A 24,028-nucleotide genomic window follows, 5' to 3' on the forward strand; every position below is an offset into this window, starting at 1 on the left:
TGAGAGCCCTGCTTCTACAAGTAAGACTTTTTACAACCGGTGGTCACCTGGTATCCGAAGGAGCAAGTTAGGTTATGTATTATGTAGTTGTATTATATGTATCTACAAAAATTATTAAAATATAAAACCACGTTATTTGTATTGCAGACTGAATTTTACTCATTTTCTTGGCTCTTGGCTCTTGGCTAAAAATCCGCTAACTATGCAAGTAGTAATGGAAGTCTAAAACTTGATAGAATAGTTTAGCCCAAAAAATATCATTATAAAAGTTGTTTGTTAACAAGAAATATTTTTGAAACTTTAAAATAGCTATTTACATAAAAATTCTCTAAATGAACTGATCTGATTTGAGGCTAATATGAGGTTATCCATAGACTTCTTAAATTAATATATCCCACAAATATATATCATGTAATTATTGTTTTAGATTATCTCAGGAAATATAACTAATTCAAAATCGTCTACAAATATAAACGTAAGTATAATCTTAATGTAGGGACTATTTTGCATAAAACAAATAAAAAACGGGTGTGGCAGTCCAGTGGGACTGCCGGTAGAAGTTATACTTCTATACACGCGTTCGCCGTTACAAATTTATGTGGGAGTCAATCTGCACAATCATTACATATTTAATGCTATAGGTAAGAGAGAGCAGAAAGAGAAAAAGAATTAGGTATATAGGTATAAAAACATTTGACCTGTAATAGGAGTATAGTAAATGAAGGATTGTATCAATATTTTAATGAAAATATATATTTTTATTTTCATATATGTATAAAAGGAGTTGAATGCAAAAAAATTGTTTACACATACTCTGCAGTAAAATTCATTGTTTATTTTGTTATTAATATAAAAATTACAATACAATACACTGCAACATAATTCAATATAATAATACAATACAAATTAAACTGTAATATTCATAAGTATTTAAAACTGCCAATATATATATATATATATATATATATATATATATATATATATATATATATATATATATATATAACTTACGAAGATAAAAATAAAAAACCAACAACTCGGATTATGTTGTAAATTTTCATTTTATTTTAAAATTTAGCATATTTGCGTATATTACATATATTTAATAACATTAATGTGAGGTTTTTAAATATTTCAAAAATAAACGTATGAACGTATGAACCATACACGTAAAAGATTTGCCAATTAGACATGATACTAACGGATTTCAAAATTGACAGTTGTCTATCATACAGTGATTATTTTGAAATACAAAAGTCTAAAATAATTATGAACATTTAATAAATAATACAAAACATATCACATAAATAATAATATTAATATATATTATATTATATAAGTATGTAATATTATATATAATATATTTATAATATTAAATATATATACAAAAGGAACATTTTTATTCTCGAGAGAGGAAGAGAGAGAAAATATATCTTATGTCTCTCTCTTACCCATTATCTTACATATGTAATGGTTTCACAGATTCACTCTCGTGCAAATTTCCAACGCCGACCGTGCGTATAGAAGTATAACTTCAATAAGTATTATTATTTATTGAGCAACCACTTAAAAGGCAATTGGCCGAAGTCATTCAGCTCATTTGCATAAAAATACTGTAATTTTAACATAAAGAATTACCAAACTGTCCTAAAAACTAATACCCTTAAATATGACAATCATAGCCGAAATTAATTTTCCTAGGCTGTAAATAGTTAGAGGAACAGTAATGGATAGTGCATAAGAACTATTAGGGAAAAGTAAAAAAGTCAAAAAGAAGAATGTAAAAAAGTATGCCAGGAAAAAAATTAAGCTAGGTTAAATCTTTTGACCTGGAGTATTTTTCCATTGAGCCGCACTTTTTAGTTTCTTATATCATTTTCCGACATCTTCTGGTGGTTTTTTAGTTTTTTAGAATATCGTAAAATAGTTCTGGTTTAGTCAGTTGAGCTCTAGATAAGCATTGCTCTAATACTTCAATGTTGTCGGTGTCTTCTGTAAGAGTATCCAAGTCATCCTCTAATGTAGGTTTCTGTCCCGATGCAACGGTCTGATGACTTTTCCCTAATCCGTTTGACTTTGCAACGATTCAAAAAACATATAGAGTTTTAGAAAAAAAAAAACACTTTAGTTCTATTGGAGTAGGATAAACATCCACTTGCTGTTTACACAAAGTTATATTGGAATTTTCAATTAAGAACGACGTGAGAATTAAAAGTGCATCTATATATTTGCCACATTCCTCTGTCAGAAGCCTCTGAGCTCAACCAATCGCTCGCTAGGTAAGAATCATGAGAGCGGGGGGCTGTTCGAGATCCAAGGTTGTGTGAATCAGATCCTGGAGATGATTTTTTTTAAATCATTCCCGAATGAAATCTTAAGAAATCAGGTTGAATTCAACGGCGTACCGCCGTTACCAGCTTTTCGATTTATAGGCGATTGTTTATTGTTTCAGTGTTTGAAAGCATCTTTATCTTTGGATATCAATTATCAATATTAAAAAGTAAAGAATAATTTAGTGCAGAATGGTACATCTTTAATTGCAGTAGATATAGTTAAACAAACCCACACGTTAATGATCGGTTATTAGAATATATCCCGGTTATAGGAATATTATTTCTTGGCACGAAAGCTATTCCAAAAAGCGGGTTCGACTGTATTACTTCGTATTTAATTTAACTTTAATTTATTGAGAATCGACTAACTCGTTTTTCTGTTTTTGTTATCGGTATTTCCTAGATAATAATTTTAATTTTTTATTAATTTTGTGAAATGATAAATTTTTAGTTATTTTGTATACAATCACACTTAATTAGGTCGTTTAACAAGAGAAGGTTAGACGAAAATTGTTTATTTTAATTGTGTTGTAAATTTATTATGTTTAACCCTCCATCACTCGCACCGCTAGAAAAAACATTTTTAAATATTTCTCCATAATTTTAGAAATATTGCTTCTTTTGGGTTCTGCAACCAGGAGTACTCCTATGAAGACTAGTATAAGACTAAGTTAAATAATGGTGGGAGTATTATCTTATCTTATTATCCTATTATCTTATAGCCGACAGCAGTTGTTGTTAGTTCAAATCTAACACGCGACTGATGGCGTAATTTTTTGAGGTGCGAGTGATAGAGGGTTAATAACCAAAAAATGTTTGTTTAACTTGTGTTCTAAATTTGTTACGTATAATGACCAAAGAAAAATTTAGCAATTTGCTTCTAGATAATGTAAAATTTTATCTAAAATAATGTAAAGTTTTATTACTGTTAGACTGCTATTAATTTTTGTCCTCTATACATTTTTGTTGTTAAAGGTTGAATTCGACATATACTTGTAGATATTGTTCGTTCTTCAGATTAAAATATTTTATTTGTGTTCTGGCTTTATCAAATCAAGTTGACATTATATTCGTCTTTTTCTTTTTTGGTTTTCGTTAATCTTTTATTGTTAATGTTACGATTCTGAGCAACGCGGCCTCGTTCATTTTGTGTACCTCAAACACTGTCCCGTTTGATGTGCTACAACTTAAACCCATTACCATGTCAAGGTGAAACACCACGATTGAGTAATTATAGTAACTATAGTTGTGAAAAAAGAAAAAATTATAAAGTTAATATCATGATATCAAATTTTTAGCACCCACCTAATAGCTCTACTGCAGTTAGTGGAGTTTCTAAGTTATCTTCCATAGCAAGATCCACACCCGATTTAAGGGTAAGTGTTTTAAATAAACAAATGCATTGTCACCAATATTTTTATTTTTAATTTTTAGTCGATTAGTAGGTCTTCAAGTAAAATTGTTTCACCCAGTATTAAATCGAGTGCTAGATATGAGCCTGCTAGAAAATTGACCCCAACTGTGAGTATAAATGTTAAATGATTTTGAATATCCGGTAGGGTTGTCTGTATTTCAAATAAAGCTGGATTTATAGTTTGACGGACTGTAGACGTAAACGCACTGGAGACGTAACAAACGGACTGTAAATATTATTTCAATTTATAAATCGACGTAGTGGAATTTTTGCGCATGAGTAGAACCAGTAGCTAGAGTTGGTGACCAATGATATCCTTTTATTATTATTATTTTATAAATTCTTGTCCATTGTAACAAATAATTAACAAAATCAAAATTCGAATATGTTGATAAACAACTTTACAAAATGGAGGGCGGGCCACACAGTTCACTTTGGTTGACAGCACAAAATTCTTCCTTTTGATTAATCAGACGCAAGTAACCCACTGTAAAAGATGAAAGTTGGTCAACTCTTAAATTTCAGTCCGTTTCACTCACGTTTGGTCATGCGTTTACGCTCATTTATAAATAAGAGTATACAAAATTCTATGTTGATCTTTTTCCAGTGCGTCTACGTTTACAGTCCGTCAAACTATAAATCCAGCTTAACTACAAAACACCATCTCCTCACACAAAAAAATCCTTTTTTATCCTTCGGTTTAAAGTTTACAGCAATTTTTGGAGAATTTATTAATTCTATAGGCGATTTGTCATCAGTAGCCATTTTGTAACGAAAAAGCTGACAAAAAGTAAAAAAGACAATAGGTAAAGCGCTTCTCGTTTTCACTACTTAAAGAAGACCACGTTGCTCACTTTGGGAGCTTCATTGGGCGTGGGTAAGGATATAGATGATAGAAAAGTACAGATTATAGACAAATTGATAAATGATAGATAATAATTAGATAACAAAATATAACGTTTTGCCAAAGGAAAACAAGAAACACGAAATACAGCTAACCAGTAAAACAAAATGGGTGCCAATGAGTTTTAACCTGAAACCCATGAAGCAACTCAAGATTAAATAAATTTAACAAACATTTCTCTCAGACATCAGGAAAACATAAGTCAGAAAACATATCAGCAAATATCAACAAAAATCATGAAAATTGATATACCCATAAGCCGTAAAAAAAGGTTAAAACTGCTTCTTCTGCTGATTGAAAATGGAATGTATGTAGGTCATCTCCATTCTTGTTGAGAAGATCCTTTAGTCGTTCTTGAAGGATATTCTTGGACCTGCTGCAGTCTTCATCCAGTTCTTCTAGTTGTCCACGTAACTGTTTTATGGATAGTTCTGCAAGCCGCATCTTTGGTCAGGCACACACGTACTTTTTTAAATGTTCTTTCTTACAAAGATCACTACCGAATTACGCGGATGTTGCCGACGAATAATACTTTTAAAAAATTCAAAAGCCTTTTACAAAAGTCACTGCTGAATTTATTTTTAAATTACTTCACACCGTAACACCAACTGTAGCGTTTTTAAATAAAACGAGCGGTTCTAATTTATATAAATATATTTATTTATAAGTTTGCAGCACGATAATATTTGATCAACTAATCTAAACTAATATCAGCGCAGCTTATATATACTATTTTATATTATAGTATATACTATTAAAAGTTATTATGTACTAGAATATTCTGGAATAGTCCACATCTTTTTTGCTTGTATCAGCGCCTCGATCTGTCCGCCGGTCGATAGATCATGAACATTCTCGAACACAGAGCATCGTCTCGAGATGCAACCGGTTGGGATACGTCGAAATAAGCATGTTCATTACAATATGCTATACAGAAGGTGGGATAAGACTACCCCCTGTGGTAATCCAGCTTAAAGGATGCCGTATTCAGATAAAACTGTTCCCATAGGTATACTGAATCTCCGGTCGCTTAGGAACAAGGAGATGAGTTTCGTAATGGCCCTGCTGTATTCATGAACTCATCACCATCATCATCATTCTTGCTTTACAACAATACGTGGGTCCTAGCCTGTTCAAGAATTTTTCTCCAGTCGTCCCTATCCATCGCCTGTCTCCGCCAAGTACGTATTCCCATATTTCTCATATCTTCATCGATTTTATCACGGAACCTTGTTCTAAGTCTTTCTCTTCTTCTCTGACCAATGGGTCTATCAAGGAGCGTTTTTCTAGCTGGGTAATTTTGTTCCATCCGCATTACATGCCCTACCCATCTCAGACGTTTTATCTTAATATATTTTACAATATCAGGTTCCTCATATATTCTATAAAGTTTGAAGTAGTATCGTCTTCTCCACACTCCATTGTCATTCACTGCTCCATAAATTCGTCTTAGTACTTTTCTTTCGAAATATCCTAACATGTTTTTATTATTTTTTGTTAAAGTCCAGGTCTCTGAACCATATGTTAGGACTGGGCGTATTATTGTTTTATAGAGTTTTATTTTTGTATTTCTCAAAATATTTTGGAATGAAGGAGAAGATTGGGCCCAAAATACCGGTTGACCGTGCAAATTCTGTGGTTTATCTCTGCGGTAGTATTATTTTCAGTGTTAAAGAGCGCTCCCAGGTATACAAATTCGTTCACTGCTTCGATGACGTCGTTTTCTATAACAAGTGGCCGTAGTATTTGTGGTTGCATGCTTATTTTCATATACTTTGTTTTGTTGGTATTTACTATTAAACCCATTTTTGTAGTTGATTATTTTAATGCTACATACACCTCTCGTACAGTGTTTTCCGTTCTCCCAACAATATTGATATCATCAGCATAGGTCGGGATTTGCACTGATTTATTATATATTGAACCAGTGGTTGTGATTTGTGACATACGTATTACTTTTTCCAGAGCCAGATTGAACAGTATACAGGAGAGAGGGTCTCCCTGGCGCAGCCCGTTATTTGTTTTAAAATGTTCAGACAGTTCCCCCTGAACTCTACATTTAATTTTTCAAGAGTGAGTTTTGTTAAATTTACCAACTGATTTGGTATTCCTAGCTCTTTCATTGCTTTGAACATTTCTCTTCTATTCAGAGAGTCGTAGGCTGCTTTGTAGTCTATAAATATGTGATGAGAACCAATGCTATATTCCAGTGTTTTTTCCAAAATTTGTTTCAGGGTTGCAATCTGATGAATTGTCGATTTGCCACCTCTGAAACCAGCCTGGTATTTTTTTACTATCCGTTCTGCATATGGTGCCATACGATGACATAGAACAGTGGAAAATATTTTATACGCTGCATTTAGAAGCGTAATTCCTCTGTGGTTAGAGCATTCAAAGATATCTCATTTTTTGTGTATGGTGCAAAGTATTCCAATATTCCAATCATTGGAGAGGAATTTCTGTGTCCATATTTTTTTTATAAGCTGTTGTAATGTCATTATGGTATCATGGCCACCTTGTTTATATAGTTTTGCTGGGAGATTATCTATTCCGGGAGATTTGTTTCTGGCTAGTTTTTTAACTGCATCTTTAACTTTAAGAATCGTTGGTGGTTCCTCTGCCCTCTCGTCTGTTCCCTTTACCTCATCTCTTTCGTCTTCCAGGTTTTCCTCTTCTTCCTCTAATATTAAGTGCCTGGTTAAAGTATTCCACCCATCTATTCAATACATCTTTCCTTGTTTCCAGTAATAGGTTCCACCTATTAACAGGTCGCCATTCTGACTTCTGCATTGTCTTGTGGTTGCCTTGAATTATTTTCTGTTGATGTTAACTTTCTTATAGAATGCTCTGAATTCTTTCTCTCTGTTGAGGTTTTCTATATATTTAAGTTCCTCATTTAGGTGGTTTCGTTTTTTTCTTTTGTGTATCCCCTTTTCTTCTCTTCTCTTTGTCTGGTAGTTATCTACAGTTGTTCTAATTCGTCGGGTCATCTTTCTGTAGGCTTCATTTTTTTTTTCTTTTGTTGCTTTCTTGCATTCATCTTCAAACCAATGATTTCTACGGGCACAAATTTCTGTTCCTATCTCTTTTTTTCGCTGCTGCTTCAATGTGTTCCTTTATTCTGTTCCATTAGGAGTCTATATTTGTCTGGCATTCTTCATTTACATTCATAATCTCTCATTTTGTATATCAGTCCTTCAAGCTACACTCTGTCGAAGGATCTGCTTACATCCAGGAAGACTGCTCCTGTATATTGCTTGTCGTGGCTAACGACAATAATCCAGCTGTTATGTATTCTGTAAGTCTGAGTACTTGAGTACTTGTAGTTTGCTAGAATGTTGAGCTTGGAATCCGAATTGTGCTTCTCGGATTAGTCCTAAGCTGTCTGTCTCTAGTTGTAGTCTGGTATTGGTGACTCGCTCTACTATCTTACTGACTGCTGGAAGTAAGCTAATCGGCCTGAAATTTTGCCGATATATATGGTTCTTTCCTGGCTTTTGGTATCATGATTACATGGGCTTCCTTCCATCGGTTTGGGAAGAGCCTGTATCTTAGTATTGTATTTATTATGTTTGTCAAATATACAATTGCTTTCGAAGGAAGGTACTTCAGAGCTTTGTTAGTAATTTCATCTGAACCAGGTGCTTTTTTGGTGATTTTTTTCTGATCAGGTCACTTATTTCACTTGGTGATGTGGGATATATTATTTCTTTGTTTGTCTCGTCGAATTCTTCAATAAAAGCTATGTCCTCGTCTTGGTGATCTCGAACAGGTTGCATGCTATATACACTGCGCGTCACGAAAAATAGGCCACCAAAAATGTTTGCCATTTTTTAATTTTTACGAATCGTACCACAAAGTGATTGTCATTAGATGTTTGTGTAATGTTTAAGAATATGTTCTAAAGCAGTATGCAATCATTTTTTAAATAACAAATGCCAAAAAATAACTTCTTCCAAAATAATGATTTTATTGGAAAATAAAAAAAATAACATTGTACATTTTTTCGGTTTTCTTTATAAAATTACAATTAAGTCGTGATTATTAATACTATGTATTACCACCTCTATTGTGAATTACTGAATTCTGAATAGATCTGGATCTAGAATTTCGGTAATATATCTGTGTGTATTCAACGCTCCTCTATCAATAAATATGAGATCAGTACGGCCGTCGAATGAAATGTCTGCCCAAAACATTACCGAACCTCCTTTAAAAGCAACACGTACGTCGAACACAAGCAGTATATCGTTCCCCACGTCTTCTGTATGTTTTGATGCGACCATCTGAGCCATAAAGAGCCATCCTGGACTCATCACTAAACAAAACATTTTTCCAATCTTCTATCGTCCAATGCTCGTGGTCTCTAGCAAACTATAGTCGGCGTTGTCAATGTGCTGCTGTTAACAAAAGTCCTGTTGCTAGACAGCGAGCCCTTAGACCAAATTCCCTCAACCTTCTTCTCACAGTAGAAGTGCTTAAAGTCCACCCGTGAGCGGTAGACTTTAAGCACTTTTTGAAAATGATTTTGGATTGATCTAGCCGTAAAGAACCGATATTGCAAAGAAGTGCGTTGTAAAGAACGGTCTTCTCTGGCCGTCGTGATTCTTCTCGGGCCTGATCCTGGTCGTCGTTCGTGAGATCCAGTCTCTACGAATCGTTGGTAAATTTTTTGGACCATACAACGACTGACTCCAAGCTGTCTGGCCACTTCTCTTTGACTCATTCCATTATTAATCAAAGTAACAATTTGAACAGATCTAACGAATCTCTCAGCCCTAGTTTTAAATTTAAAAATTGCACAAGTTTATTCTTCAAACAACTGTACACTAGTGAAAGGTTTTTGAAAAACAGAATAGCCATATTCCATGAAAAATAAGGTACAAACAACACGTGCATTTTGTCGACACCGTTTGTCGGTGCCTAAAAGACGCTTAAAGTGTTTCTGCATTGTGGAAATTTAGTTACAATAGAATGAATTGTATAAACTTAAAGTTATTGAAAAATTCTTACAAAATTCTAGGTAGCCTCTTTTTCGTGACGCGCAGTGTATAAAAAGGTATTGGAATTTGTTTATTAGCTATTCTTTAACATTGAGCTTACCGCAAAGTTGGCGTTGAATTAAATTTCAATTTTTTCGGTGAAAAATATATTATGTTTGCTTTAATAATGTTTCTTTTCAGTCAAAAGTTGAATACGAATGTCCTCCGTCTAACAAAATGGCAATACCTCAGATAAGATTGAACTTCGATTTGGATGCAGAGTCTACCAGATTTTAAGTAAAGAAACATGGAAGAAGATAAAAGATTTATTTTTATGCTATTTATGCTATTTTAGAAATGATTATAAATGTTTTCGCTTTTTTACTTACTCTTCATACGACTATATAGAACTATTTGTAATTTTTTTTATTTCAATATTTTATACACTTTTATAAAATACCCAACAGGTTAGAATTTTTATTATGTATTGTAATTTTTTAATAATAAATATTTCAAATTTAAAATGTCATTTAGTATTTTATGTATTATTTTTAATTATTTATTTGTTCATACTATGGACTTCTTTCTCTTATTGCACCATCTCCTTTCGAAGGTTGGCGATCCAAAAGGAAATTGTAACTTTGAAAACTGCTGCACGAAAGATTTCTGCGGACGAGCGGTCAAATCATCTCCACAGGTCTTTCAGCTACGAGTTATGGCGTCTTCCTACTAATCTTTTGCCCTGTACTTTACCTTCCAATATGATTCGGAGTAATCAATATATTGCACCTCTCAACACATGATCTGATGATGATTTTTTTACCCATGCGCTAAAGTATCTTATTGTTCGTAATTTTTTGTACCCAATGAATCCTCGGCATACATCTGTATAGAAACATCTCAACGGCATTTTCTGTTTTTAGAATCCATTGTTCAATTTTCACAGAGAAAACGTCACATCTGATCATTCGGATTCTAAACTCTATACCACAGCTATATTGCTAAAGAATGCTTTAGCAATATATTCAGTGGCGGCTTTTGGGGGTAGGCAGGATAGGCCGGGCCTACCCAATAATTTTAAGAGCTTTAAAATTGAAAAACATATATTCAAAAATTATGTTAATGCATGTAAATAACTTTTAAATGTACTAAATCACTCAATACGTTAGCGTCCGTTAAAACAACTATGTTATTATATTACCACAGAAAGCATCGAATCGTATTCAGGCATTTTAAATATCATTAATAGGCCCGATCGGAACTGGCCGACCCAGCTCACATAACATTCCCGTACAAAAAGCGTTTGAAGTTAAGCAGCTTGCCGGACAACGATTTTATATTGTCGTGTTTATGCTTGCTGTTTAGGTACCAGACGATCGGGCCTACAACGACCATCGTTGTCACTTGTAACGTAATTATCGAATTGTAATATAAATTCTCTATTAAATTATGATAAAAAAATATGTAACATAATCTATAATTGTAACATATTTTTAAACAAACAACACAATTGCAAACAAGTGCACGGTTGCCCAAATAAATTTTAAAAAATTCGTAAAATTCGAAGAAAAAAAATCTCATTTGCATGATTTCTATATCGCCTGATTGTATGCAACTTATATATGTGAGATTGTTTTATAACTGATATATAAAAATGATAGAAAATAAAATCCTATTATGAATGTAAGCCCTACTCCAACATTGCGTATTGACCAAAAAGATGGGAAAAAGGTGCGTACTTTTAATTGCTCTTAGTATGATGTCTACAAATGGTTTTCTGGAAGTATTACGAAAAACAGACTATATTGTTGGCCGTGTTTGTTATTTTCTAATAAGAAATGTGTATGGAATTGTGAAGGATACTCTGATTTAAAAAATATGCCTGCATCCTTAAAAAAACATTCCAGTTGCAAGGAACATTTAAGTAATTTCCTGTCCTTTAATTAAGGATATACAGAAGAGGGTGTTTTCTATTCGCGATTTGCTAGATGAAAAATCAAAAATCGCAAAAATTAGATACAACGCAGAAGTTAAAATGAACAGAGAAATCATTAAAAAATTAGTTAGGGGGGGTCATGACCTCGTGACCCCTCCCTCTGGATCCGTCACTGATTACACATAGCTATTATGTAATTTGCTGGCTTGGCCTACTCAAAATTTTACCACACCAGCCGCCACTGAATATATTGTGTCTGTACTACAGTCTGATCTTAAAAAAATGTTTTTATGTTCATAAGTGTTTTCCTCGCTTGTTAGATTCTTGATGAAAATTTCTTTGTTTGGGTTACACTGGCTGTTGATATTTGCTCCCATATATTTTCTGAAAGTTACCATAGTATTCTATTATTAATGTCCCTTGGCATTCAAATGTATGTTTATTGGTATCTTTGAAAATACTAGAATTTAAGTTTCGAAAACATTTAAATTTAAACCGAATATTTCACTTTGGCCGAATACCGAATTACAATATAAGTGAAGTCAGGGGCGGATGGGCCCACCGGGATACCGGGAATTTTCCCGGTGGGCCGTCGTTTGTGGGCTGCCACGCGCGGACCTAAACCCTTAATTTTTCAACTGCATGAATTCTGGCATAGTCTTTACAGAAGATATGGTTAGAGCCGAATTATTAGCATTAGTAAAGGCCAATAAACCATTATTCTTTATTTTATTTTCTTCATTATTATGTACATAACATATTTTTATAAATTAATCGTTTATTTCAATTTTTGTCTGTAGAAAAACTTTTTATTTTATTTTTCTGGTACGCCAATGGTTTAAATCACAAAGTATGTAGGTGGTATTTATTATAGGGTTTGTTCCAGCCGACGAACCGTCAGAAACTCTCAGCGAAAGTCGATCAGCACGAGTAAAGAGGATAATACTGATGACTGTATTATTGTTCTCTCACTGACCAACTGTTTGCCACGAATTCTGACTGTTTCACTGAAGTTATTCCGGTTCCAAAAGACACGAATTATTATGTGACGTGCGCTTTTACTTCGGGATTAGTTGAATAGTGGCGTAGAAGGATAATAATAAACATTTACCTACTTCTAAATTAACCAATAACGTTATATATTACTTAAGCCGATTTATTAGAGTGGAAGTTTAAGGTAGGAAATAATTATTTAAAATAATTTTTACTATACAGGGTGTTTCAACACTATACACCGTGTCCAGAAAGTCGCGGATAAACAGTACAAGGTGTTATTCTGTACTAAAAGTTCGTATTTTTTTTAAATAAACACATTAATAAATTAGGCAGGTGCAAGCTTTCTGTTTAAATCATTCGATTAAAATAAATTCTCGTACATCCTGTTTCATCTTCTTTCCCAAACAAAAAATTTACTTACTTTTAGTGTTTTGTAGTATTGTTAAGTTCTGTAAAAAACTATAAAATTTTGTAAAAATCTATTGCTTTCAAGTGTTTTTTTACGTCTAATTCGCAAACAAATCGTTTTTGGGCGTTTGTTTATAAAGCAAGAATGTTGGTTGTGATGTCTCCTACCACGTTTAAAGGTTTGTAGGTATAGTTATGAAATACTCTGTATAAACATGCTCAAAAAGCGCCTATTCTAGCTGTTCAATAATTATGAAATTTGTTACGTTAGGACGAAAACTGCTTGTATGATAGCCGTCAGAACCAATATACTAAGTGAATAAAAAATCAAATACCAATGCCACCAAAACGAAAAGGAGGACAAGAAAAAAAACTAGAAAGGGAGAAGAAAAAAAGATGTGAAATAGCAAAAAAATGTCACTCTTTGGATAATTTGCTCAACAGTTATTCTGTTCCTTCAACTTCAGGGGTAGAAAGTGATATTAACACGGAAAAACAAGAGCAAGAGCAAAAATCCGAAGAAAATTTACCGGTTTCAGAAACTAAATTTGAAACTGAGTTAAAGCTGTCAGAGGACTCGGACGACGACATAGAGACAAGTGATGAAAGCGATAGTGAAGCTAATGTAAAAAAGGCACTTAAAGACGAAGAGGCGCTACTAAAGCTGGGACAGCCGGAAGAGACAGAATCTGGCAATTTCTTCGACCGTCCGGATCCCAATAAATTACAGCTATTTTTTGAATTCCATCCAAAGGTACCTGTCGCCCAAAAAGATATACCTTTCAATGTGGAAAAAGCGTTTACACGTAATAATAAAACAAAAAGGAAATGGTTGAGCTATAGTGAAGAAAGAAAGGCACTTTTCTGCACAATTTGTCTTGCTTATTCAGTTGAGAGTAATAAAGATCAAAGTTCTGCTTTTGCAAGGGGTATGTCTGATTGGAAACATGTATATCAGCGAATAAATGAGCATGAAAGTTCAATCAGTCATGGAAAAAACTGCGAAACATATTTCATGTATATTAAAAATCAAACAATTGAAAAAATACTTTTTGGAAACGTTGTTGAAATGAGAAATAAAAAAGTTGCAAGCAATCGGCACGTTTTGGATGTTATTATTGATGTTATAAAACTAATTGGCAAACGAGGACTTTCTTATCGGGGCACAGCAAATGAAGCTGCATACAATCTAGAAAATGAAAACCTAGATCATGGTAATTTTTTGGAAATAATCTTACTTTTATCGAAATTTGATGTTATTTTGAAGAAACATTTGGACGCCATTGTTAAAAAAAGCAAAAGTTATCACAATAGAAAAATCAAACGTCGAGCTGGAAATTTCTACACATTTTTGTCAAAAACTACTGTAAATTCAATCATTGTCATAATCACAGAAATTATTCAAAAGAAGATTTCTTCAGAGATACAGACTGCCACTATGTTCTCTATAGAAATAGACAGCACTCAAGATATTTCAGTAACAGACCAATGTTCAGTTGTAACAAGGTATGTTAAATTGTAAGTATAATAAAATCTTCACCTTTGCTTATTTTATTTTATTTCAGGTATGTTTACAACGGAACAATTCACGAACGCCTTCTTGCAGTTGTTCCTTGTCACAATTCAACAGGGAAGGGATTCCATACCATGATTCATGACATACTGGTAAAAAATGGTTTGGATGAAAAAAATTGTATTGCTGACTCTACTGATGGGGCGGCTAATATGCAAGGGAGATATTCGGGATTCTCCAGTTTCATGGTCCAGGAAAATTCAAATCATGTTCATGTTTGGTGTTATGCGCATATTTTAAATCTTGTTCTGACAGACATTTTTAAATCCCACATTAAGGCCGCATCATTTTTTTCATTACTGAATTGTATAGCAGCATTTTTTAAAGAATCTCATCAACGCATGGGTTACTGGTTGGACATTGGCAACAATGCTAGATCACAGAAACTTCAGTTGATAGGAGAAACTCGTTGGTGGTCAAAGGAAGCAGCGCTCAGTAAAATTTTTGGTAATTTTAATGAACCTAATAAAGCACTGTACGTTGATTTAATTGACATTCTTAATACAATTGAAAATTCACAAAAAATTAAGCCAGATGCAAGAGCGACTGCTGCAAATTACAAAGCACAATTACTGAAATACGAAAATATTTTAATTGGGCACATATTCTTAAAACTGTTCTCTATAACAGGCCCTTTATCAAGATATATTCAGACAACAGGGTTAGATTTATTAAAATGTAACTTTATGGTTAATGATTCTATACTGAGTTTAAAAAAAATGCAACGAAATTTTCCAGACATTGAAGCATCTGCAGATAAATTTGTAGGGTGGGCTAAACTCTCTTTTGAAAGGAGAGACTTCGAATTTTTTATTGAAGAACAATTGCCCGAGTTTCGATCAAAAAAGAAAAAGAAATTCTTTGATGAGAAAACTTCTGAATTTTAAGAATTTAAGAATTTTAGAATTGTTTTTTTTAACGTTATTGCGGATACTGCAGTAGAATCAATCAGTAGAAGATTTGCAAACAACGCTGAATTATGTAGGGATCTGAGCATTTTAGATCCAAATAATTTTGAAGAAATCGCCAAAGGTGAGCTACCTGAGAATTCTCTAAAAATATTGTCAGAAAAATTAATACAGTTTGATTCTTCTGCAACTCCTGCAAAGTTGAAAGAAGAGTTAGCAAGCTTTGCAAGCAACTGGAAACATATTAAATTAACAATTGAAGATTCATATGAAGTAAATTATGCTAGACTTGATGTGGGGTTAGACGACTCTTCTTCTGCACAGTCAGATGTAGACGAAGATGACTGTATAACAAAACAGAGTACAAAATCAAGGGTGTGCATCGAATCTAACAAATGTCAGAACTGTGTCATTTGTTGCTACGGTTCAATTTTAAAATATAATTTGTTTAAGGGGGCTTATTCCACGCTGGTATTGGCTTATCAATATATACTTTCATTGCCCATCTCGCAAGTGGCATGTGAACGATCGTTTTCAACTTTAAAATTTATCAAAAATAGATTAAGAAACTCCTTGTCTGATAATAGACTCGAGTCGTTCATGCTGATGAATATTGAAAATGATATACTGAGCGATATCAACAATGATGAAATTATTAATCGTTTGGGTCAAACAACCAAATTAATGAAGGACGCTTTAATGTATTAATATAATAAATAATAGGTTACCATTTAGTGATAGCTATATATGTAAAACGATATTTCATTCACCTATAGCTTATAACACATTAATTTGTTATTTATATATCTTAAATATCTTAATATAGAATTTTCTAGAGCAAACTTTGTATTTTATATTCCAAGTTTCAAGTTTCTATAGTTTAAAAAAATCAAAAAAACTCCCATGTGTATATATTATATATATATATATATATATATATATATATATATATATATATATATATATATATATATATATATATATATATATATATATATATATATATATATAAATTTTGGGCCGCCGTCGTTTATTCTCCCGGTAGAATTTTACTTGCCCATCCGCCCCTGAGTGAAGTTAAATATTGCAAAAAAGAAAAATCGAGGGAAAAGATACACTCTGGTGAGACAATGAGCTAAACAAATTTTCTAAATGTGCCAGGTGGCATATTTGACAGGTTGTTAACAGTGTTGACGTTGACATTTGGTAAAAGCTTGTTTATTTTGTTGGAAGGTGTAGGTTTCTAAACGTAAGTATAAATATTTGTTTTTAAATAAAAAAAATAGATTATGTGAAGTAAATAAAACATAGTAATATTACTAGACTTGTTTATTATAGTATCTAATACGTAAAATTCTTATAGTTTAAATTTCTAATTAATAATTCTATGATTCACGTAAAAACCGCACCCACTTTTAATAAACTGTGTATTAAACCTAATTAAAAATTCGGTCATTAGTCATTACAACTTACAGTTTAAAAGAAAAACTTTAATTTTAAAAATAATATATTATTTCCAACCATATTCAAATATTTTTAGGAAAACTGAAAATTAAGACTTCATAGATGATCGGCAATGTCTTCTATTCTCGATCACAGATACGAATATTTAAACAATAAATACTTCAGGAAACACGAATACAGTGACTTCACCCCATTCTACATTACCATTACTATCTGCTCCATTCTTGCACTCACAATATTTTTGCTCAACTTGTTTTTGGGCTGCTGCTCCAGACATTCTGAATATTGGCAAGATAGATACACAGGTAAATATTGTATATTATTTGTAGTTAATGTGTGCACTTAAGTTAAAGTGTGTTTTACTTGTATTTAATTATAATTTAGGTACTAGTGTACTGGTTTTAAAGCCCACTTTTTTTTATGAGTGTGGCTTCCATGAACAAAGTTAGGGGTCGTTTAAGTAATATGTATCACAATTTGGGGGAGTGGGATCTTATAAAATGTTACAATGCATTACAAGGGCGAGAGGGCAGTTCACACAATGGGTTATGCAGCATTGTTTTTTACTTAAATAATAAACGATGGAATTAAAATCTCCCAATTTCTTCCTAAAAGTTGGCAATTCTTTTCGTTTATGTTTTACAGGGAATCCCTCAACTGTATTGTATGTCCTTTTTATTTTGTTTTTGTTGAGAAAATCTAATATAGTCAGCATCAGAACGAATTAACGTAAATATAGTGAGCATGTTTTTCCCTAGAGTCAGTCTTTTAAGATTTTTATTTATTTATTAACGGATATACCATTTACATTGGAACAAAATATAATATATAAAATTTTTCAAAGTAAGCATAACATTGAAAAATAATTAGTAAAGTTTAACAAAAACTAATAATTAACTTAAATACAAACTAATATCACACAAATAGCAGTCTCTTTATCACATTTTTAAATTGTTCTAAGGACTGGAAAAATAAGTCCAGATCACTTTGGTACCTATTACATAGTCTCACCATATGAGTAAAAGGCTTGAAGTATTCATAATTAAATTGATGAAATGGTAGATGAAAGAACGAAGTAAGCCTAGTTCCATGAAGAGTGTTAAGACCTAATCGATTTAAAAGTTCATGGCAATTTATCAAATTATTAGAAATTTTGTAAAGGAATATTAGGCAAAAATAATCTTTTCGCCGATTCATAGAAACCATTTTCAAGTGATCAGCTATCATACTATAACTGTATGGAACAGAGAGGTCATGAAAAGCACTACAGTAATGATAGTGTTTACCAAATTTATGCTGAACATGATGCTTGTACATAGATGTTTGATAGTAAGATCCCCATACAACTATTGCATATTCTAGTCTGGAACAAATAAGACTATTAAAAAGAATTGGTGACACAAAACATGAAATTTGAGAAGTGTTTCTAGTTATAAACCCTAATTGTTTAAATGCAGTTTACTGTGACCTCTAGATGCTTACGAAAGTTAAATTACAATCAAAATAAACACCTAAATCCTTAACACAGACCTGCCTAGACAGCTGAGTATTATCAATGCTATAATCATAATTTAAAATTGTTTGCTTACTGTGAAAAGTAATAACACAACACTTATCAAGGTTCAATTTTAATTCATTTAGTTTGCACCATCGCTAAATCTGCTAAGATCCTCTTGTAGCTGAATTTGATCATACTGACAAGTAATGACTTTATAAATTTCTTTATCATCAGCAAAGTTGAGAAATTTTGAATACTTAATGACTTTCTCAACATTGTTAACAAAGAGGACCACAATGTGACCCCTGTGGTACCCCACAGAGAATGTCAAAATATTGAGACAACACACCATTTATCTTAATGCTCTGGGTGTTACCCACAAGAAAACTCATACCAATCAAGCCATTTGCCAGCTATACCAATGGCTCCTAATGTACTGATTAAATAACGATGATTTACTTTATTGAATGCCTTTGAGAAGTCAGTATAGATGCTGTCCACAAGTACTTCCTCTCAAAGGCACCCAATATATCATCTTGGTAGACCAACAAGTTTGACACTGTGCTCCTCCCCCTTTGAAAGCCATGCTGTTGGGGTATTATTATATTATTTGTTAGTTTTGATAAGTGAGAAGTCACTAGCTTGTCGAGAAGTTTTGGGATTGCTGACTGTATACAAATTCCTCGGTATTTTTCAATATCTTCCCTTTTACCTGACTTAAAAATGGGTACAATATAACTGTTCTTCCAGAAAGAAGGGAACTCACCAGTCATAAGAGATAAATTATAAAGATATTTTAGAGGCATAGTAAGAGAGTATAGACAGTGCTTTAATAATACCGGTGAGATTCCATCAGGCCCGAGGAGAATTTGTTTGGAAGTTCAAAATCAGCAGAGAATCACTTGGGAAAAGAAGTTCTATATTTCTTCAATGGCGCGAAGTAAGCAATTCCTATAGAAAAAACTTTATAGAATAATTTTGTTGCAACATCAATATCATCAACCATACATACCTGCCAGTCGATAGAAGTAAGGAAGTTGTTGCGTGGTATGTAATCGCCAGTCCGAAAATCATAAACCAACTTATTTCTATTGCTTCCTTCACATCAACGTTTAAGCTACTAGGATCTACAAGGGGATCGCTTGCTTGCTTTTAAAATATTTAGCTCCCTAACATTAGAAAAAACTAAATCTAAAAAATCATTATGATTATTGGGAATATTATTATGTTAATGCAATTTTAAAAACCAAAAGCTTGAGCAATATTCACAGCTGGATTGCCTGCAGGACAATGCACCATCACACCAAACTCATCATTCTCCCATGATGCATTGGGAAGATTTTAATCACCAAAAACATAGATATCCTGTGCAGTGTATTGAGAACAACATTTGCCACAGTTTGACAATGCCAGTTATATACTTCGCAGGGTGATTGTGGAGGTATGTAGACTGTAAACACCACCTACCAAAAACTTGACTTCATTAGTTGAAATAAGATATATATTTGGTTTGTGATTTTAGCTTGTTGTTAACAAACACTAATACACTACCACCACTCAACTTTGCACTGGTTCTCTGGGATCTATCACATCTGTAGATACTAAAACCATCACATTTAATTTCACAATCAGTTATGTTATCATTTAAGGCTGTTTTATCGGTTCACCAAAACCTAGGGACAGTGTTTTCTCTGTTATTTACCGACAAAATGTCTCGAAATTTGGACACGTTATTCGAAATTATGTTGCCTTTAAAATGATGGTTTTACTTTTTTTATTTTTTTGAAACTTCTGTTGAAAAATTGGATTATACTGTTTAACGTTCTATTATAACGAAACTTTTTACGCCCATCACTTGAAAGAGTTTTTTTTTTCTGTAATCGTTGATTTTTGTTTCACCTTTCTGTGTCTAGTACTAATCGAGAAAAGCGTGTTCCAACTTTGAAGAAAATTGCTAAAAAATACTAAAATCTAATAGTGAAACGTATTACTCATCATTAGCGCTTAGTTTCATGTTTATCGCCTTCGTGACGTCAAATCTCATGAACGTACGGTCAGTTAGTTCGTGTTAAAACTAATTTGAATGGAGAATAATGTATTTGTTGTCATTAAACTACCCGTCGGCCGGCGGCACTGAGTAAAGATGGTCTGGCGTAAGCAGTGTAGAAAAGTAAGTGATACGTCCATTTCAACTCACAGTGAGCTTGAACTGCTAAAACAGCCTTAAGTTACTCTCCACTAAAATAATTATATTATACAAGTGGCAGGAAATACTTTTCAGGATCTCGAAAATCTTTGTACAAATTAAAAAACTGTTAATGGGAAGGATACTAGTTTTGTGTTGTTTAACTTCATGTTCCATCTTTGTTTGGTCCTTAGAGATTCTATAAACAGTATTTCGAAGTTTATTACTAGACTTAAGAACCAGTTTTGCAGTGTTACATATGACTTTGGTCTAGCATCTGACCCTTTGCTGATTTGGACAACATAATGTGATATGGTGGGTTCCTCCTGCTGAAAGCCAAGTAACTGAAAGACCTCACAGACCTGAGATTAGTCATAGCTAATGCGATCAGCTAATACATTAGAGTTATATTCAGGAACTCATGCTGTAATGTTGTAACAAAAAAAATGAAAATTGACAACTACAATGTTTTTGGCGGAATATAGAGGAGCTTGCAGGATCCAGTAGAACCTAATCTGGGATGTTATAGCAATCACATCCCTGATTCACAATATTTCTTGCAAGTGATTAAATGTGTGGACTAATGTTGCTGTTGCTGCTCGAGGAGTGCATTGAAATCTGTCTTTTCGGATTTCCTGGATCCAGCCTGTCCAATCTTACAAACCCCATGCAAGATCATGGTACCTAGTAAGTTAAATAAAGGATCATGTATGTTTTTACCACTTCTGATAAGGTTGTTCATTGATTTGTCACCTCCACTGAAAGAATTTAAGCAGACACATTATGATTTCTTTTGTCCATGACCACACTAGTGGCCAAAATTCTGGAAACTTTTCAAAACTTAGTTTTGTTATCAGCATTCCTCTTTTTCACAAGACTTATGTTATTTATAAGTTTATCTATAATTTTATTACATTGTTTATGCTTCTACTTAATATTTAACATCTATTTTAAGGGGGAAAATCCTCTATAAATTTTTAAAAAATGGTACAATGATTATTATCAACAACAGTGGCGCACCCAAGGGGGGGTTTTGGGGGTTAAAACCCTCCCAGGACTCTATTCCGACACTGTTACTCACACATTTTAAGGACTCATAATGGAGGTAACATCATAAAAAAAATTTCGGTGACCAACCAAAACCCTTCCTTTCCCCCAGAGGCAAATTCTAGGTGCGCTACTGATCAACAAAATTAGTATTTGGTAGGATAACCTTTGTTTTTTAGGACAGACTTAATTCTGCTAGGCATGGAGTTGACGAAACGAGCCAAATCTTCTGGTGTAATAACTCTAAACCAGTTTTGAATAATGGCTTCTATCAGTTCTCTCTTGTTGCTTGGGTTTCGGCGTGATACTAAGACTTTCAGCCTTGACCATAAATTTTCTATTGGATTTAGATCGGGACTATTTCCAGGCCAAGGCAGAACAGTAACATCATGGTTTCTCAACCATTCCATGAAAGTCTTAGCCGTATAAAAAGGCGCTCCATCCTGCTGGAAGATGCATTGTTGGGCATCCCCTTCGAACAAATCTCTGATAGTCGGCAGCAGTTTGGCTTGCAGCATCTCTTCCTGATATTTTTTTGAATTAATATTGCCCTCTATTACTGCTAAACGTCCAACTCCATTAGTGGTCATGCAAGCCCATACCATGACACTCACAGGATGCTTCATAGTGACCGTAGTATACTGGGGCAAAAGGTCTTCTCCCGGTCGGCGGCAAACAAACTTCACTCGGTCACTCCCAAAGATCGAGATTTTGGTTTCATCACTCCAAATTACTTTACTCCATTGTTCTTCTGTCCACCCTCTGTGTGCCAAAGCCCAATCAATGCGTTTTTGCCTGTTTTTTGTTCAGGAACGGCTTCTTTCTAGGAATTCGTGCTCGCAATCCATTTTCACACAACTTTCTTCTGATAGTGCGGTCCGATATTTGTAATCCAGTTGATTTGACAATACCGTTAATATCTTTTGCGGATCTGCGACGATCTTCTAAAGAAAGTCGGCATATTCTACGCACATCGTAGTGTCTAACTTTGGGTTTTCTGCCAGATCTTTTTGCTGATTTTGTCGTTCCACGTTTGCAAACTTTCATTACACCTGATTTTGTGGCGCCACCACCAAATTTGTTTGCTATTTCTTGATAAGTGTAACCTTCTTCTCGAAGGATAATTGCTTTGGCTCTCTTTCCTGGCGACCAGTCAACACCTTTTGGGTTTCTGGTTACCTTTTTCGTTGAATCGACGCTGATGAATTCCTCTCCGACAATTAAACAATATCACCTTAGTAACAACTACCTGATGTCACTAATAAACACTGGAAGCCGCATGAAACTGTACTAAAGGCCTCCTAACCGCTTCCAGTTGGGTTGTTGACTGACTAGCAAAACCCTGACGCAATACAGTATTGCCAATGTTGCCATTCACAAATCTCGGATTTTCGGCGTTTCGCTTGAATCTGGTTCCATATTTTATTAAATAATGATGTTAATAAAAAAAGAGTGAGAAATACATAAAATATGCAGGAATATAAAACAATAAAATAAAAATGTAATTGTAATGGTAAACTATATAAATCATGATCATGAGACGAGTCTTGCTAAAAAAACGATAATTTTTGTAAAGTTTCCAGAATTTTGGCCACTAGTGTAGAATGTAACCTCAAGGACAGAATATATGCAATCAGTAGGATCTATTTTACATCCCACAGCGACTTGCTGCCAAAAGAGCAAATGAGCTTATCTGCATTGTACACTACAATGAGACGAAGTTGGCTGACAAACCGATGGACAGAGGAGTAGTAACTTCTTGAGTTGTTTTTTATATACCTACTTCTTCCATTATTATCAACAAAAGATTTAGGAACTCCACGGTTTTACTTATAACCTCAAATGCCATTAAAACAAAGTTAGTTTACTGACTGCCTGGTACTTTTCGGTACATAATTGTTGGTTTTAGGTAAAAATGGTCACTTAAGTTATATGTAACGTTTAGGTAGGGGGAGGGGGTACAGAAAAACGTTACGGTGCATTACATGGGGTGAGGGGTCAACAATTGTGTTATGTAATACTTGAATGCCCCCTTACTGCGATTTTGATTATTTGTTTTATTGCTGATTCCAAGTAAGCATTGAGTCTAATATTACCCCAAATTATGAAGTATGTAATATGTGGAACAAAATTAATAAATATTTCTTATTTTAGGTAATCGCTGGATTATCTCGTTGTGGACCTCAACTCCTCATCAACAACCTTCCTTAGATTACACAGAACTTCAAAACGTCCAAATAGACCATCAAGGACCCAAAGTAGTCTACTACCCTCCAGTACAGCCACAACCAGCATCTACATCTCAAAAACAACCACCCCAATACCTAGAGTTGCAGAAACGAGAAAGTGATATATAAGTTTTGTTCACGTAAAAAGGCAG

At 33.6% G+C, this 24,028-nt stretch overlaps 3 protein-coding genes across 4 annotated transcripts in view; all 3 read left to right on the forward strand.

Annotated features, from left to right (window-relative positions):
* The window catches only part of LOC140449834 (uncharacterized), a 31,422-nt gene extending 21,306 nt beyond the window's left edge, over nucleotides 1-10,116 (forward strand). Inside the window, exons 4-7 of one of the 2 annotated variants that reach the window (XM_072543198.1) lie at nucleotides 428-475; nucleotides 3,632-3,709; nucleotides 3,768-3,854; nucleotides 9,835-10,115. In XM_072543198.1, the coding sequence (XP_072399299.1) occupies nucleotides 428-475; nucleotides 3,632-3,709; nucleotides 3,768-3,854; nucleotides 9,835-9,930 (309 nt within the window). In that variant the 3' untranslated portion in view covers nucleotides 9,931-10,115. Of the gene's footprint in view, nucleotides 1-427; nucleotides 476-3,631; nucleotides 3,710-3,767; nucleotides 3,855-9,834 lie in introns of both variants that reach the window. The other variant, XM_072543199.1, reaches the window with a different exon arrangement.
* Nucleotides 10,117-13,310: 3,194 nt separating this feature from the next.
* On the forward strand, nucleotides 13,311-16,162 carry LOC140451272 (uncharacterized). The gene is made up of 4 exons (XM_072545014.1): nucleotides 13,311-13,902; nucleotides 14,143-14,479; nucleotides 14,539-15,021; nucleotides 15,451-16,162. The coding sequence occupies exons 1-4, from the start codon at nucleotides 13,311-13,313 to the stop codon at nucleotides 16,160-16,162; spliced, it is 2,124 nt and encodes a 707-aa protein (XP_072401115.1).
* Nucleotides 16,163-16,635: 473 nt separating this feature from the next.
* wrm1 (wurmchen 1 transmembrane protein) lies at nucleotides 16,636-24,005 on the forward strand. The gene is made up of 3 exons (XM_072543951.1): nucleotides 16,636-16,703; nucleotides 16,995-17,223; nucleotides 23,803-24,005. The coding sequence occupies exons 2-3, from the start codon at nucleotides 17,031-17,033 to the stop codon at nucleotides 24,003-24,005; spliced, it is 396 nt and encodes a 131-aa protein (XP_072400052.1). The 5' UTR covers nucleotides 16,636-16,703; nucleotides 16,995-17,030.
* The last annotated feature ends 23 nt before the right edge of the window (nucleotides 24,006-24,028 follow it).

This window comes from Diabrotica undecimpunctata, chromosome 9, assembly GCF_040954645.1.
Source record: "Diabrotica undecimpunctata isolate CICGRU chromosome 9, icDiaUnde3, whole genome shotgun sequence".
Taxonomy (NCBI): Eukaryota; Metazoa; Arthropoda; class Insecta; order Coleoptera; family Chrysomelidae; genus Diabrotica; species Diabrotica undecimpunctata.